The sequence below is a fragment of the Squalius cephalus genome (genome assembly GCF_949319135.1).
Source record: "Squalius cephalus genome assembly, chromosome: 20".
NCBI lineage: Eukaryota > Metazoa > Chordata > Actinopteri > Cypriniformes > Leuciscidae > Squalius > Squalius cephalus.
In genome coordinates, this window is record NC_137141.1 from 18962774 (window position 1) to 18976818 (window position 14045).

The 14045-nt window shown below is 35.5% G+C and overlaps 1 protein-coding gene across 2 annotated transcripts; it reads left to right on the forward strand.

The window, feature by feature from the left end:
- Positions 1-128: 128 nt before the first annotated feature.
- Positions 129-13833, forward strand: nphp1 (nephronophthisis 1). Of its 2 annotated transcripts, none has more exons than XM_079852650.1 (20): positions 129-357; positions 450-514; positions 652-712; positions 809-927; positions 1085-1322; positions 1418-1519; positions 2157-2236; positions 2455-2497; positions 3283-3367; positions 3555-3649; positions 4566-4694; positions 6668-6742; positions 7238-7348; positions 9388-9470; positions 9563-9639; positions 9709-9811; positions 10727-10839; positions 11044-11117; positions 11619-11663; positions 11782-13833. In XM_079852650.1, exons 1-20 carry the CDS (start codon positions 292-294, stop codon positions 12028-12030), a joined length of 2013 nt encoding a protein of 670 aa, XP_079708776.1. In that variant the 5' UTR covers positions 129-291; the 3' UTR covers positions 12031-13833. The 2 variants fall into 2 exon arrangements, with proteins under 2 accessions (XP_079708776.1, XP_079708777.1); XM_079852651.1 differs by having other exon boundaries at positions 161-357; positions 2166-2236.
- Positions 13834-14045: the final 212 nt, after the last annotated feature.

Consider the following 14045-nt stretch of genomic DNA (forward strand, 5'->3'; position numbering starts at 1 on the left):
CTTAGTTATAAAAACATTACACGTGATTTAGACAAGTCATGTGAAATTTACCAAATAAAATAAGTTTCAAAATAAAATTCACAGATGCAGACGTCTCGCGCGCGCAGTGATGAGGTAATCACAACGTCACGTAAAGTATCTTAGCAACTTATCCGGAGCGTCTGTGATGGCGTCGCCGTTGCGTTTTGTTTCAGTAAATCTGAGCACGAGTGTGATGTTTGTTTAAATCTCGCATTTAAAATACAGTTTGTGTCAAACCTGATGTCATATTGTGTTGAAGACGAATAGAAGATGCCTCCGAAAAAGAGAGGACCACTTCAGACGGTCCAAAGAGATACGGATGTCATCAAGAGAAAGGTTGAACTGATTGACGCGAATGTTTGTTCGTTTGCTGGTGCGCATTCGATTTTTACATTATATCTCTATTCTATTCTGTCCTGTAACGTTAGGTGGATGCTTTGGTACAGCAGGCTGCTCAACCAGATGCGTCAGATTGGACTGAGACCTTTGAGAAGTACAGAAGACTTCTATATGTTTTGTTTTTGAGCGCCTACTAACGTTAACGTTACATGAACCAGGTTAAATAATGCGTACTTGAGTTCTATGTTTTGCATATATCCAATGTGATTTATAATGATGTTTGCATTCCAGGTGCAAAGAGTTAAAGCGCGCGGTGGAGGAAATGACGAAGACTCTGAAGAAATTATCTAAAGTAAGTCTTTATGTCTGTGTACTTGTATTGTCAATACATCTTACATGAATTGTATAAGTATATATATATGTGTATATATATAATATGTGTGTGTAGGCAGATGAGCCAGCTCCAGTGGGGAACTATGACCAGTGTAAGAGGGACGAGGAGAAGCGTTTGTTGAACTTGCATGAGCGTCTACAGTCTCTAGCTCTTCAGCTGCAACCTCAGGATGAGTAAGTAACCTCATAAATTAATTCTAACAGAGTTTACAAACTTTTTTTTCATTCTATTACGCAAACCATTTTTAGATATACCTTTATTCTTTGGAAAAGAAAATTATATTTAAGGAGTTTACAAACAGTACTGGTTCTCTTTGTTTCCTGGCCATAGGATAGCCGGACCTAGTTCTTCCCAGACAGAACAGAAGAGCGATGAGGAAAATAGTGAAGAAATAGATGAGAGCTCTGAAGATGAAGATACAGAAGAGGAAGAAGCGCATGATGATGATGATGCTGACAGTGATGAAGAGGATACAGATATCGGTCAAACTGCCACAGGACAGGAGACTGTTTCTTATGTTGCTCTTAGTGCATTTACAGGAGAGGAGGAAGGGGACCTCAGCATCCAGGTAATCATCTATGCATCTTATTTTAGTTATTAAATGCTTAAATTTAAATAGTTATTTTCTTGTATTGAGAAATTTCTTTTTTTGTGTTGTGTCAGAAAGGAGAGGTTTTGAAAGTTCTCTCTAAGAATAAGGATGGATGGTGGCTGGCTCAGAACTCAAATGGCCAGAAGGGCCTGGTGCCTAAAACCTTCCTCAAGGTCTGTATATCACAGATACTCAGTGAGTATGTTTGATAGCGTGTAAGGTCATATAAACAGTGGCCATAAACATATAGGCCGTAAACGGTGTTTTTTAGTTGATTAAATTCTGGTGGATTGTAATGTAAATCAATTAGAGTTTTATAAGTACTTCCATAAAATGCATATAAATATCAGTTGTAACTATATATCTCCCAATAATATGTCTTAGTAAGAATTGTATTTAAATGAAATCATCCATGCATTTAAATGATCATTTTATGATCAATGCAATGCGATGTGATAATAATTGAGAGATATACAATTAAGCATTCTTCAAAAGCCTGATGAGGTATCATATTTGATCAGTTTTGCTTTTCAGATCAGCGTTTTGTCCGTTTATTTAGTGTAAATGTGGACATCAAGATTAGAGGAAAAAGATTTCTTGCAGTCAGTGTATGGTTTTTATACTGTTTTATTACCGATTTGATTGAGATGTTCACATTATGCATTTAAAGTATTTATATAACATTTATATTATACTTTTACGTTGTCTGAATCATGTTTCAGAATTATATATTTTTGCAATCACATAGGAAACCAGACCAGTGTTTAGATAATTAACATGGATGAATTACATCTGCATTTTAACTTTCAGTCTTCTCAGAAGGATAGTGAGAGAGAGAATGAAGATGAGGAGGAGAGTGAGGAGGAACAGGAGTCTGACGTAAAGTCCAGGTAATGTCCCCTCTCTCTCCACTAGAGAGCAGCATTGTTTTCACAATTTGTTGAAATGTATTTTGCATGTCTGTGCTTTTTTTTTTTTTTTTTCTTCATTAAAGTGTATTGAATATAGTTAATAATTAATTCCAGTTGAAATGAATTAAACACAAGTTTAAGTTAAAATAAAGTCTTTATTAAAGAAAATGATTAAATATGGTCTCTTTTCCAACTAGCAAAACATCCAATTGGAACACGGTCCGGAAGGCTGTTACTGAGGTATATTCTGTTTGGATAATTTTATCCTTAAATTCACAATGAAATCAAAATGTACTCATCTTATTTTTTTATGGAATATTCCAGTATTATTTATAAATAATTTATCTATGCACATAATTTTTTCATTATTGTGCCTTGAACTGCCTTCGAAATCTTTAATCATAATAACTTCCCTCCTCTTACATCGACATCTCTTCACTTTTCTTTTTTACTTTTATTTGTTGGACAGGACATAAAACAAAATCTAGGAGGACAGCACCCTAAATACAAAACAAACCTGAAAACAAACAAATTAATAAACAAACAAAAAAGAAAGTAGGTTTTAGATGTGAAGTGTAGGTGCTAGGTTGTGTTGTGCATGTTTACCTCGATCTTGTATGTGCTGAAGTATATATGTAAAGCAGAGTGTTTGAACAAATGAGATAAGGGGGGAAAGAGAGAGGAAAGAAAGAAAAATATATAAATATACTGTATTTATACATACAGATTTAAAAACATACATTCATTTCCCTCGTTCCCCATCTCTTCCCTTCTTTGTTGACGTGGGTGGGACAACCTGTCATTCACATGAGATCCAACGATCCAATCAATTCCCAATGGACAAAAAGTCCTACATTTTTCCTTGTTCAAGAAGCCGTTTCACTCAGATATATACGTCACAATGGGGTAGAAAAATCGCAACCTCCGTTTTTATTCCACCTTTAATCATCTAAATACTAATGCACACATGTTTTATATATATTAACAGACACAAACTGAAGTGTGCTTGTATGTTGTGTCTGCAGATAGATGCTACTGATGTGCTGGCAGCGATGGGTGCCATCCCTCCAGGCTTCAGACCTTCCAATCTCTCCAGACACCTAGAAGAAGGTCACTATCTGTCTCTATATTTGGCAAAACCTATAGATAGAAGGCCATTTACAGTTTTTAGTTAACCAGAAGGCAGTTTGTGTGATTTATACCACATTATAACATCTGGTAAGAATTCAGATTTTATAGTAGTATATTATACTTGTATTATACAGGTACTGTTTGTATGTGTGTTTGTGTTGAGCAGGGACATCGTACAGAGCAAGTCACTTCATTCAGCCCAAGCTTAGCCAATCACAACTCTCCTTTCAAGATCTCCATATGGACCCAGACACAGGCAAGGTACCTAACTGCAAAGCAAACACTAGCTACATTTACAAAATGTTATGTATAATAAAATATGTACATTCCTTTAAGGCAAGACACTACAGGCACATAAACGTAATTTTTTCATGCACTGGCCAATTTTGTGATTTTTGGGCTATTTGGCTGTTTATAAAGTGTTGTAGTAGTGGAAGGAAAACATCCATAATACACTTTTATGTGTTTCTTTTATTGCACTTTGAGTCAGAAATCTCCACTTTTTTAGCACTTACACCAAACTTTACAGTTTTATTCCTATCTGTGTTCTGGCGATTTTTACAGACAGATTTGTTCATATATCATTTGCCTGATTTCATACAACATTTCATTCCTAAAACCATGGTGATTTTTATTTTATTTTTCTGGCTGTTGACAGTATTTTCGGAGTGATAAAATGAGATATACAAATACCCTCTGTAAAAACCATTAACTCTGATATGACAATAAAATGAAACAGATTTTGAACCTTGCTTATCCAATGTTCTGATTTCTGTTCTGGAAATGTATGCTAAATAGTGCATATTTAATTAGATACTGCCATTTTGCATATTTAAACAACATTTCAGCACAACAATGTTTGCAATTCTTAATGTAATCAACCAACTGGGGAAGTATGGTGATATGTGTTAGTTAAATTATTTACCCTATTCACCTGGGGTGTCTTGCCTTAAAAATATTTATTTAATTATATGAAGGAAAAAAAATACATTATAAAGTTTTTTTTAAATATGCATATATAAATATATAGTGATGGGCATTCAAGTGGATGGTTGAGGAGATTCTTCCCGACCATACATAAAGCTCTTTTAGTGTTGAGAAAAGTGCTATATTAATTCAATGCATTATTATTATTAATATTATTATACATTTATAAGGTGAGTGTGTGTTTGTCCAGGTTCATGGGCGCCCATCTAGAGTGAGTTTAATCCTGACCCTGTGGAGCTGTAGAATGATCCCAGCCCCTGGGGTTGGGTTACAGGTGCTTAGCAGGCACGTTCGGCTCTGTGCATTTAATGGAACCCAGGTAACACACACACACATACATACTGGTTGATCTACAACCAAAATGATTACCTTTAAATGATTTTGACCTTAAAAGAGAGATATTTACATACTAATGTTTTGAGGAAAAGCTTGAGTAATGATTCTGACATCATGTGTTATTCATGTGGAACAGTAATCAGGGTGGACCATTTGTAACAAAAAACAAATAAAAAAGAACCATTGTATTAATGGCTTGGGTGCCTGAATTAAAACAGGTGCAATCCAAAAGCATGAGTGTAAAATACTAGACCGCATATTTGAGTCTTGAGTGTTAACAATTTAATAATTGTATTCCTGGTATCTCTACAATATTTGTCTTTCACAAATCTATGAATTCTCTGTAATGTGAATTCTATCTGATTACTAATCGTCAAGAATTTAAAGTATCAATACACAGTTCGTTCAACTTTACATTTTAAAAAAAAGTCAAAATCAATTGGTATTCCTCAGGGTTCTGTCTTGGGCCCTTTTCTTTTCATTGTTTACTTCCTCGTTTACTTATATTTTGGAAATATGGTATCTATTTTCATTGCTAAACTGATGAAACCCAGCTCTATCTTTTTTTTCTAAGCCTTCAAGTTCCTTTCCTCCACCTTCTCTGTCCAGCTGTTTGGCTGAAATTAAAGACTGGCTTTCAGCTAATTTTCTAAAACTTTATAGTGATAAAACTGAAGTCCTCCTTGTAGGCACAAAATCTATTCTGACAAAATCTGATTGCTTTTCTGTGGCTGTATTGAAAACTCAAAAAAACAATTCTTCCCCTGCAGGTTATAAGAGTCTGGGTGCCATCCTCGATAGCACTCTATCCTTTGAAGCTCATGTTAATTACATCACACGTACTGCATACTTTCATCTATGTAATATTAATAGTCTTCGTCCCTCTCTCACAATGAATAGCACTGCAATCCTTATTCATGCACTGGTTACTAAATGTAATGATTACTGTAAAGCTCTCCTCACTGGTCTCCCTTCCAAATTCCTTTATAAACTTCAACTGGTTCAGAACTGGTTCTTTCTAGAACTCCTTCTATGGAGTACATTTCTCTAATTCTACAGGAATTGCACTGGCTTTCAGTGAAGTATCGTATCGATTTTAAAATGATGCTTTTTGCATGCAAGGCTCTTAAGGCCCGTTCTCACCAAGCACGATAACTATAAAGATAACGATAAAGATAACTATATATGCGTCCACACCAACAACCGATAACGGTCTTTTTATTCTAAGCACGCGCGCGCCCGGATGATCCAGATCCATTTTAAATGCGCGAGACCTTTAAATTAGAATGGATTCTGATTGGCTGTCAGTGTTTTATCGTTCGACAGCTGGAAAAAAATCGTTCTGAAAGTGATCCCAACGATATCGTTCCTCATATCTTTATCGTTATAGTTGTGGTGTGAACTCTGTTATTCTTTAATATGGAGAACGATTTTTAGAATTATATCTTTATCGTTATCTTTATAGTTATCGTCCTTGGTGTGAACGGGCCTTTAATCTTGCTCCTCCGTACCTTAATGGTCTTCACATCTACACCCCTTTCGCGCTCTCTAAGATCTTCACTTTCAATTTCTTTTGACTTACCACGTATACGCCTGACCACAATGGGAGCTAGAACTTTAGGTTATGCTGCCTCTTGTTTATGGAACTCTCTCTCCCTTGATATTCACAATAGTGATAGTCTCCATACTTTTAAATCTCATCTCAAGACTTTTTATTCAGGCCTTTTTATGACGTTCTTTATGTAACCTGCGTCTTTGGTGTTGTGTTGTATTGTTTATTGTTATTTACTTTTGTATTATTTTTGCTTGTAATGTTACCTTGGGTGTCATGAAAGGTATCTTAAAATATCCCATTTGTCTTCCCCATGTTTATTGTAAACAGGTGTTGTGTGACATGCTGTGTACATGGTGCCATTGTTTGTTTGTTTCTCTCTCTCGCTCTCTCTCCCCTATCAGGTTTTGAGTAACATTCACACAGTCAGAGCCACTTACAACTTCAAGAGCCAAAAGACATGGAGTTTTTCTCCACGGGTAAGACTAAAGTACACTTAAACACATGCAAACACACGTCCAAACTTCTGAGGCCACATTAAAAATCTGGGATTTGAAATCTTATTTAAACTTGAAAATAAACAAGGTTTTAATATTGACATTTCGAAAAAAAGAAATGTTATCATTTAAAATCAACAAGACATATTTAAGGTTTTGCACTATATCTAGGTCAGTAAGCATGAAGTAAATATTTGATATTGATAATGTGACTCTTTGTACTGACAGTCAGATATTCTTGCTTCCAATGAAGCACAGATGCTGGAGAACATGATCATCAGGTTTTACACACTTGTGAAGCTCATGCAAGCTTGAAGGCAGCAGGCACAAGAGGGGCAAACCAAATACTAAAACATTCTGAAATTCATGTTCATTTATCAATTCAACTTTACAATCAAATTGGGAATTTTATCTGAAATACAGTTCTGGAATCTAACAGTTTTTTATCTGTATTTTTCCTGTATGTGTGTATTATAGATGACTGGAATGCTTCCTTGTCTACTGGATGGAGACTGTTTCCTGCGTTGTGACTCTGAATCTCCTGATCTTGGAATTCTGTTTGAATTGGGTGTGACCTACATAAGAAATGTAAGCAATAGTTCCTTGCAAAAAAAATCTTATAATTTAAACAATTATATGGCAGTACCTCCCAAAATCTGATCACTGAGGACATGGCCTTGATCTAACCTCAGAAAGACAAAAGAACTGTTTTCTCCTACCCTCTCATATATTTACATAAACGCACACAATGATCTCTATTAAAGAGGCCTTACCCTTTTACAAAGTGTTGGTTTAGATTTTCAGGGTCTACTGGAATAGGTTTTCATGCTTTTTACATTTTGCACATATTTTACATTCGTTGCAGCACCTTTTCCTCTTCCCAGTTTGTCTGGGAATAACGTTTAGTTTCTGTCTCTATTAAGCCCTTCCTTCTAAAAACACAATGTGCTCTGATTGGTCAGCTGGACCTGTATGTTGTGATTGGTCAACCGCTTCAAGTGTGTTTTGGAAATGTCACGTCCCTTACCATAACTGCCCTGTCCCAAATGGCACCCTAAGCACTTGCGGTCTTCCTACGAGTCCGCACTTTCGTGACGTAACGCCGCTTTGACTGTCGGGAAGAAGTCTGCTGCAGAGCTCGCTTCAGTGCGAGCCCGGTAGAAGTGCGCATTGAGGGTGCATATCAACCGCAAAGGGGGCTTCTGAGACCTAAAATGACAAATGGGACACCCTACGGTCTCACGGACTTAACGGACACACGCACGCGGCAGCCATTGTAAGTCCACATGACCGAAAGTGCATATGAAGTGTGCCATTTGGGACAGGGCCAACAGTGAGTTTCAGCACACTTTTAGTGCATCTCAGCCAGGCCTCGTCCCTTTTTTTGTGTGTATGGCGTTGGAAGAAATTATTTAAAGGTACAATATGTACAAATTTTGTATCAAAATATCCAAAAAACACTTGCACAGTGCTATATATTTCTTTTAATTATGTACTTACATTATTCTAAATGTTTCCAAGAATTAGTAAATTCAGAGAAATTCACAATTTTAAATAGTGCCCGTCCCTTGTCACTTGTCGCCTGTCAATAACGTAATATCCGTGTTCTCCCTGGTTTCCGCTTTGTTATATAGCTCAACATGATGAAATGTTAGAATATGATCAGTATGTTATTCTAATGTTGATCTAGCTTACTGCTAGTATAGCCAACAAACTAACACATAGAATAACATTATAACTTTCACTCAAATGCTGTTTAGTATGATAGTGTAACATTAGACCAAGTGAAAAAGCACTGTTACCTCACAAGTTAAATTCGTCAAATAAACTGACCTGTGTGAGTAGTAATTCAGCACTTGCGGGTAGTTTGGTAGAATTAAATGTCCTCATTCCTTTATATACGCGAGACTCGCGTGTGGTGCTGATATCTGTCTCTCATTAGCAATCGCGACCTGCTTCATACCATAGTCATGAAAAATCCATAAACATTTATTAGATCAGCATGACGCCAAGTTCCATGATTCCGCTTATCACTGCGTCATCAATCTACACCTTTGTTATTGTAAGAGGTTAGCGACCCTTAGCTGCAAAAAAAATTTGATATTGTAGCTTTAAATGAGGGATATTGTGATGTGTATGTTACCGGAAGAAAACTCAAGACTACAATTGAGGTTGATCAAGGAGTTCAGAAACAGTGCTTACTGATATAGACAACATCTCCCTTTGGAGCTTTGTTTGTGGAGCACTTTGTGCTTTGTAACTTTGCAGACCTTTTACATGCCCAAACAGCAACATTATACATTAAAAAAAGTTGAAAAAGTAAAAAGCATAATAGGTCCTTTTAAAGGGATAGTTCACCAAAAAATGAAAAATTCTGCCATTTACTCACCATCATGTTGTTCCAAACATGAATTACTTTCTTTCTTTTGCGGTACACAAAAGAAGATATTTTGAAGAACATTGGGAACCAAACAACATGGGAGCCCATTGACTTTCATTGTATGGACAAAAAGATGTTTGTGTGTGTTCCACAGAAGAAAGTAAGTCATACAGGTTTGGAGCGACAAGAGAGTTCTGTTTTTTTTCAATGGTTCTGCAGGTGTAAAAGTGTATGTGCTCTGTTTCAGTCCACAGGGGAGAGAGGAGACCTCAGCTGTGGCTGGGCGTTCCTTAAACTGTTTGATGAAAGTGGAGCACCCATTACTTTACGGTACACACACATTCCCTTATTACAATTTGCACATTAGTTCTATTCTTTCCTTACATACTTGCTTACAAACTTCAGTATATGCATGTGTGCAGGACACAAGAGCTTACTATTCATGGTGGCACACCATTTGAGAGAGACACCGATATGGATACCACATCTACCAAAAGAGGTAACGTTCTCTCACAAAAATACCCATACTCTCTCACATACAAGCCATTCTCTTCTGTTCTCTCCTCAGGTTATCCCACTGGTGTGTTTCAGCAGATGTTGCTGTCCAGGAAGGTGCCAAAGCTTGTTGTTAAGCTCAAATCAGTAAACACACGCAACAGAGTGCTTCTGAAGTAAGAATGCCTTCACACCAGAGTACACATTCATGTTCAGAAGAGTTTTTGGTAACACTTTAGTTTAGGGTCAATTTGTCACTATTAAGTAGTTGCTTACTAGCAATTATATCATTAGGACATAGGCTGTTTATTAGTACATATAAAGCACATATTAATGCCTTATTCTGCATGACCATGTTCTACGTCATTTAATCCTACCAAATTTCTACCCAATACCTAAACTTAACAGCTACCTTACTAACTATTAATAGTTAATAGTTAACAGTGAGAATTGGACCCTAATCTAAAGTGTGACCAATTTTTTTTATGTTTTTGAAATAAGTCTCTTAGCTCACCAAGGCTGCATTTATTTTATTGAAAATACAGTAAAACAGTAATGTTGTGAAATATTAATTTAATAACTTTCTTTTTTAATACATTTTAAAAATGTAATTTATTCCTGTGATGACAAAGCCGAATTATTACTCTAGCATCAGCATTATTACTTCAGTCTTCAGTGTCACATGATCCTTCAGAAATCATTCTAATATGCTGATTTGCTGCTCAAGAACCATTTATTATTATCATCAATGTTGAAAGCAGTTGTGCTGTTGAAAGCTGTTGAATGTTGAAAGCAGTTGAATGTTGAAAGCAGTGCTGTTGAATGTTGAAAGCAGTTTTGTGGAAACCATAATCAGAAAAGAACAGTGTTTATTTGAAACAGAAATCTTTTGTAACATTATAAATGTCTTAACTATCACTTTTAAACAATTTAATGCATAATTACTTTAAATTAATTTTCTTTTAATCGTGCTGATCCAAAACGTTTGAACAGTAGTATGTATACTTTAATTTTTATTGCCAGTTTTAGGATTCCACATTGTTTTTTGATGAATATTCATCTGTTTCCCTAAATGTTTTTTTTCTCATAAGTCTGCTGCCAGACACTATTGTAGGAAGTCTGTCCACAGTGCACCTCCTGGCAACATACAGGCAAATACTCGCTGATGCTCTTTTACTTGACAGAGTCACCATGTGTAATGCAGGTAACACACACATAAACATATTTTGTCTTTGTGCTTGACGTGTATCTAATGTGTATCTAAGGTTCCTGTCACATCACAACACTATATGCGTTTTCTTTGGCAAGAAAGGGTCTGGCATGAAAGCAAATGTAAATGTAAAACACACATGGAAATGAATATGTGAATGTAAATAACTTAAGATTGGTTCTGTGTTCTCCATCCCAGATCTGATCTGCAGCTCAGTTCTATCCTCCTTCCCTGATGTTCTAGATCAGCCAGACCTGATTGATGCATTTAGGGTGAGACTGGTTACATAAACACGTTTACTTAGCATTTACTAAACTTTCATTTCAACATAAACCTTTTATTTTAGTTTCTATATACATATAATTACTACAGTCTAACCTGAACCCCACCCTTAAAGAACTTTTTTTTTTTTGCATGTTTAGAATTGATTAAAAGATTATACCATTATTAAATGAATTAATTATTAAATATAATTATAATTTTAATTATTAATTAAATATAAATTATTTAAAAAACAATAATAGTAAGTAATTAACATACTAATAGTATGTTAAATTAATAATAATTGAAAATAAAATGAAATATAAAATGTAACTATAAAATGCATTTTTATTTAAATTATTTTATTTATATTGATTTTCCAGTTGAGAACCAAAGGGAATTTTTTTTCAGATTAAATTAACTTCTGGGGACAAAACTATATTATCATGTACATGGGAGTATAATATGGGTAGGTGTTATAAAAAGAATTAAACTTGAACCTGATTTTACAGAAATCATGGACCGAATCAGAGAAAAACCTGAGAAGATCTGATAAGGTAAACAGGTGTATGTGATTTTGTGTGAGAATGTCACACAATTGCCACAGTACTAGGATCATAAAAAGTTTATTCATGCTGTTTGCATACAATGTATTTCTGTTTCTGTGTATTGCAGAGGGATATCAATGTGTTAAAGCAGATGTTTGTGAGCGTTTATATGGGCAGTGTGTTCCCATTGTTGTACTCTGCGGAGATGCCCACTCCCTGCTGGGCGGACGAGGAAGTGGAGTCTCAACGTGCTCGTATCATCTACAGCCCTTCCCAAAAAATCTCAGTAGAAACTATGCTGTCCTCCCAATGTTCACATCAAGCCTTTGACATCACACAGGTCACCTATGACCTCATCAGCAGTGCCCAGCATTGACTCTAGAGACAGACCTATCACATGGTCCTCCAAAAGATAAGTGTCCAATATCAAAAGAAAAATGTCTTTTCAAAATGTATTTAAGTATTAAAAATATAAATAAAATTATTTAATCTTTCACTCTCTGGCCAGAAAGCTTATTCATAGTTCTGTTGATGGGGAAATCATGCCAAACATTGTGTGTGTGTGTTCTGTACCTTAAATAATGGCCTAATTTTAAGTACCACACCTCCTAAGTACAGCTCCTCCCTCTTTCTTTTTTTCTTGTTGTTTCTCACACATAAGCATAACTACATGGTTTAAGTACACACCCCTCCATCTTCAATAGAAGACTCTTATTTAAACATGCCACTCCTTTAAAACATCTTGCACACTTAGAAAACAGTACCTATTCTCTCCGTGTCTGCCTCACCGCCTCACCCAGCCATATCCCGAGGTGTGGTGTCAGATGCCTACAAAGATGGAGACATGAATCAGCATTTATTGTTCTGAAATAAATTACCGTATTATCACTGATGGGAAGAGGTGTCATGTATGCCAGATACATTTGAGTCGTCTTATACTGTATTATATAAGTCAGCTGCTGCTCACACGTAACATGTTTCTGTGCTGTAATAAGTAATTATATGTTCTGTACACTGTAGTCACAAATAGTTCTGCAACCAATATTCAAGTAGAGACTGATCAATATGAGTTACAAACTACTTAGAATTTACAATCGGTAGCTAAACTACAGGCAAGCTACTATTTAACATTACAAGCTAGTAACAACAATTGCAAATTACATTGAAGCTCTTTGAATATCTTTTTAAACATGATATAGTTTCAATCAGAGCAGCTAAAGAATCAGATATGCTTCTGAAAAATTAGCTTATTAGCTAATGTAAATTTCAACTACATTAGCTTTTTGCTACATTAACTACTTTTAGTTAGTTACTCCTTGAGACTTTGATTCTGCAGTAAATTGTTCCAAGAACTAGTGTGCTGCCTACAAAGGGAGCATTTTAAGGTGTCATAGGCACGCTTCTGATGCAAAGACTGTTCAAAAAGGTAGATGACTTAATTATGCTGACCTTTAAGATACTTTTTTGGCATCAGAATCACATGATTCTGCCTGAAGAAGGCAATCTCAGAAAGCACTGCGACAAGTTCAGTTCAGTGGAAAATCTTTCAAAATGGATGAACTTATAAAAATAGTTCAAAGTATCCAAAATGTGATAATTTTATGTGTGCTGATAGCTTAGCAACATTGTTAACGTCAGAATCCACTATTTGCGCCTTAAGTAATAGTTCACCCAAAAAATGAAAATGCTGTAATTTACTCACCATCAAGTCATTCTAAACCTGTATGACTTACTGTTTTCTTTTGAACATCTAAAACAAAGTTGAAACATTCTTCAAAATATCTTCTTTTTATCTTTTTGCGAGTAAATGAGGATTTTTTTTATTATTATAACTCTGACATTCTGGTTCTGACATTCCAGGACAAAAACGAACACTTATCTGTTATATTTTCACAATATTTCATACATAATCTTAAATGTAAAAAGTTCTGTACATAATTAAATATTACATTATATAATGAATTATGCTGTAACAGTCTGTCTGTGTGTGCTGAAAAAAAGTTTGACCAGGAATGTATTTTTCCCAGTTGGTTTCTGTCTCCACACTCCCAGTGTTTATAGAGAAATAATAGAGACTAGTTTGACCACATTCCATCTTTTAATATTAACCAGTTAGAATTCCACCCTCTCCATTAGCAGAGTTTCTTTACTAATAGTTCAGCGCTTATTCCGATCATGAGGAAGTTACCTGTAAAGGCAGAAGTTAAATTAATTCTTCCATCCTCAATTTGTAAGACAACATGTACAGAAAAGCCTTTAATAAGTTGATTCATTTCATCAGTACATTGTTGGGGAAGATTGAGTGTTTATGTGTGTGCGGGTGTTTCTCAGGACTGTCTGAAGGGGAGGGATTCCAGAGCGTTCACATTTCACCACTGCTCATGAAACCCG

Excerpts from the sequence above, each read along its gene's own strand:
- nphp1 (XM_079852650.1), top strand. The coding sequence starts at position 292 with ATGCCTCCGAAAAAGAGAGGACCACTTCAGACGGTCCAAAGAGATACG. Across the intron at positions 928-1,084 it reads CAGCTGCAACCTCAGGATGA|GATAGCCGGACCTAGTTCTT; the intron begins GTAAGTAACCTC and ends TCCTGGCCATAG. Across the intron at positions 11,118-11,618 it reads ACCTGATTGATGCATTTAGG|AAATCATGGACCGAATCAGA; the intron begins GTGAGACTGGTT and ends CTGATTTTACAG.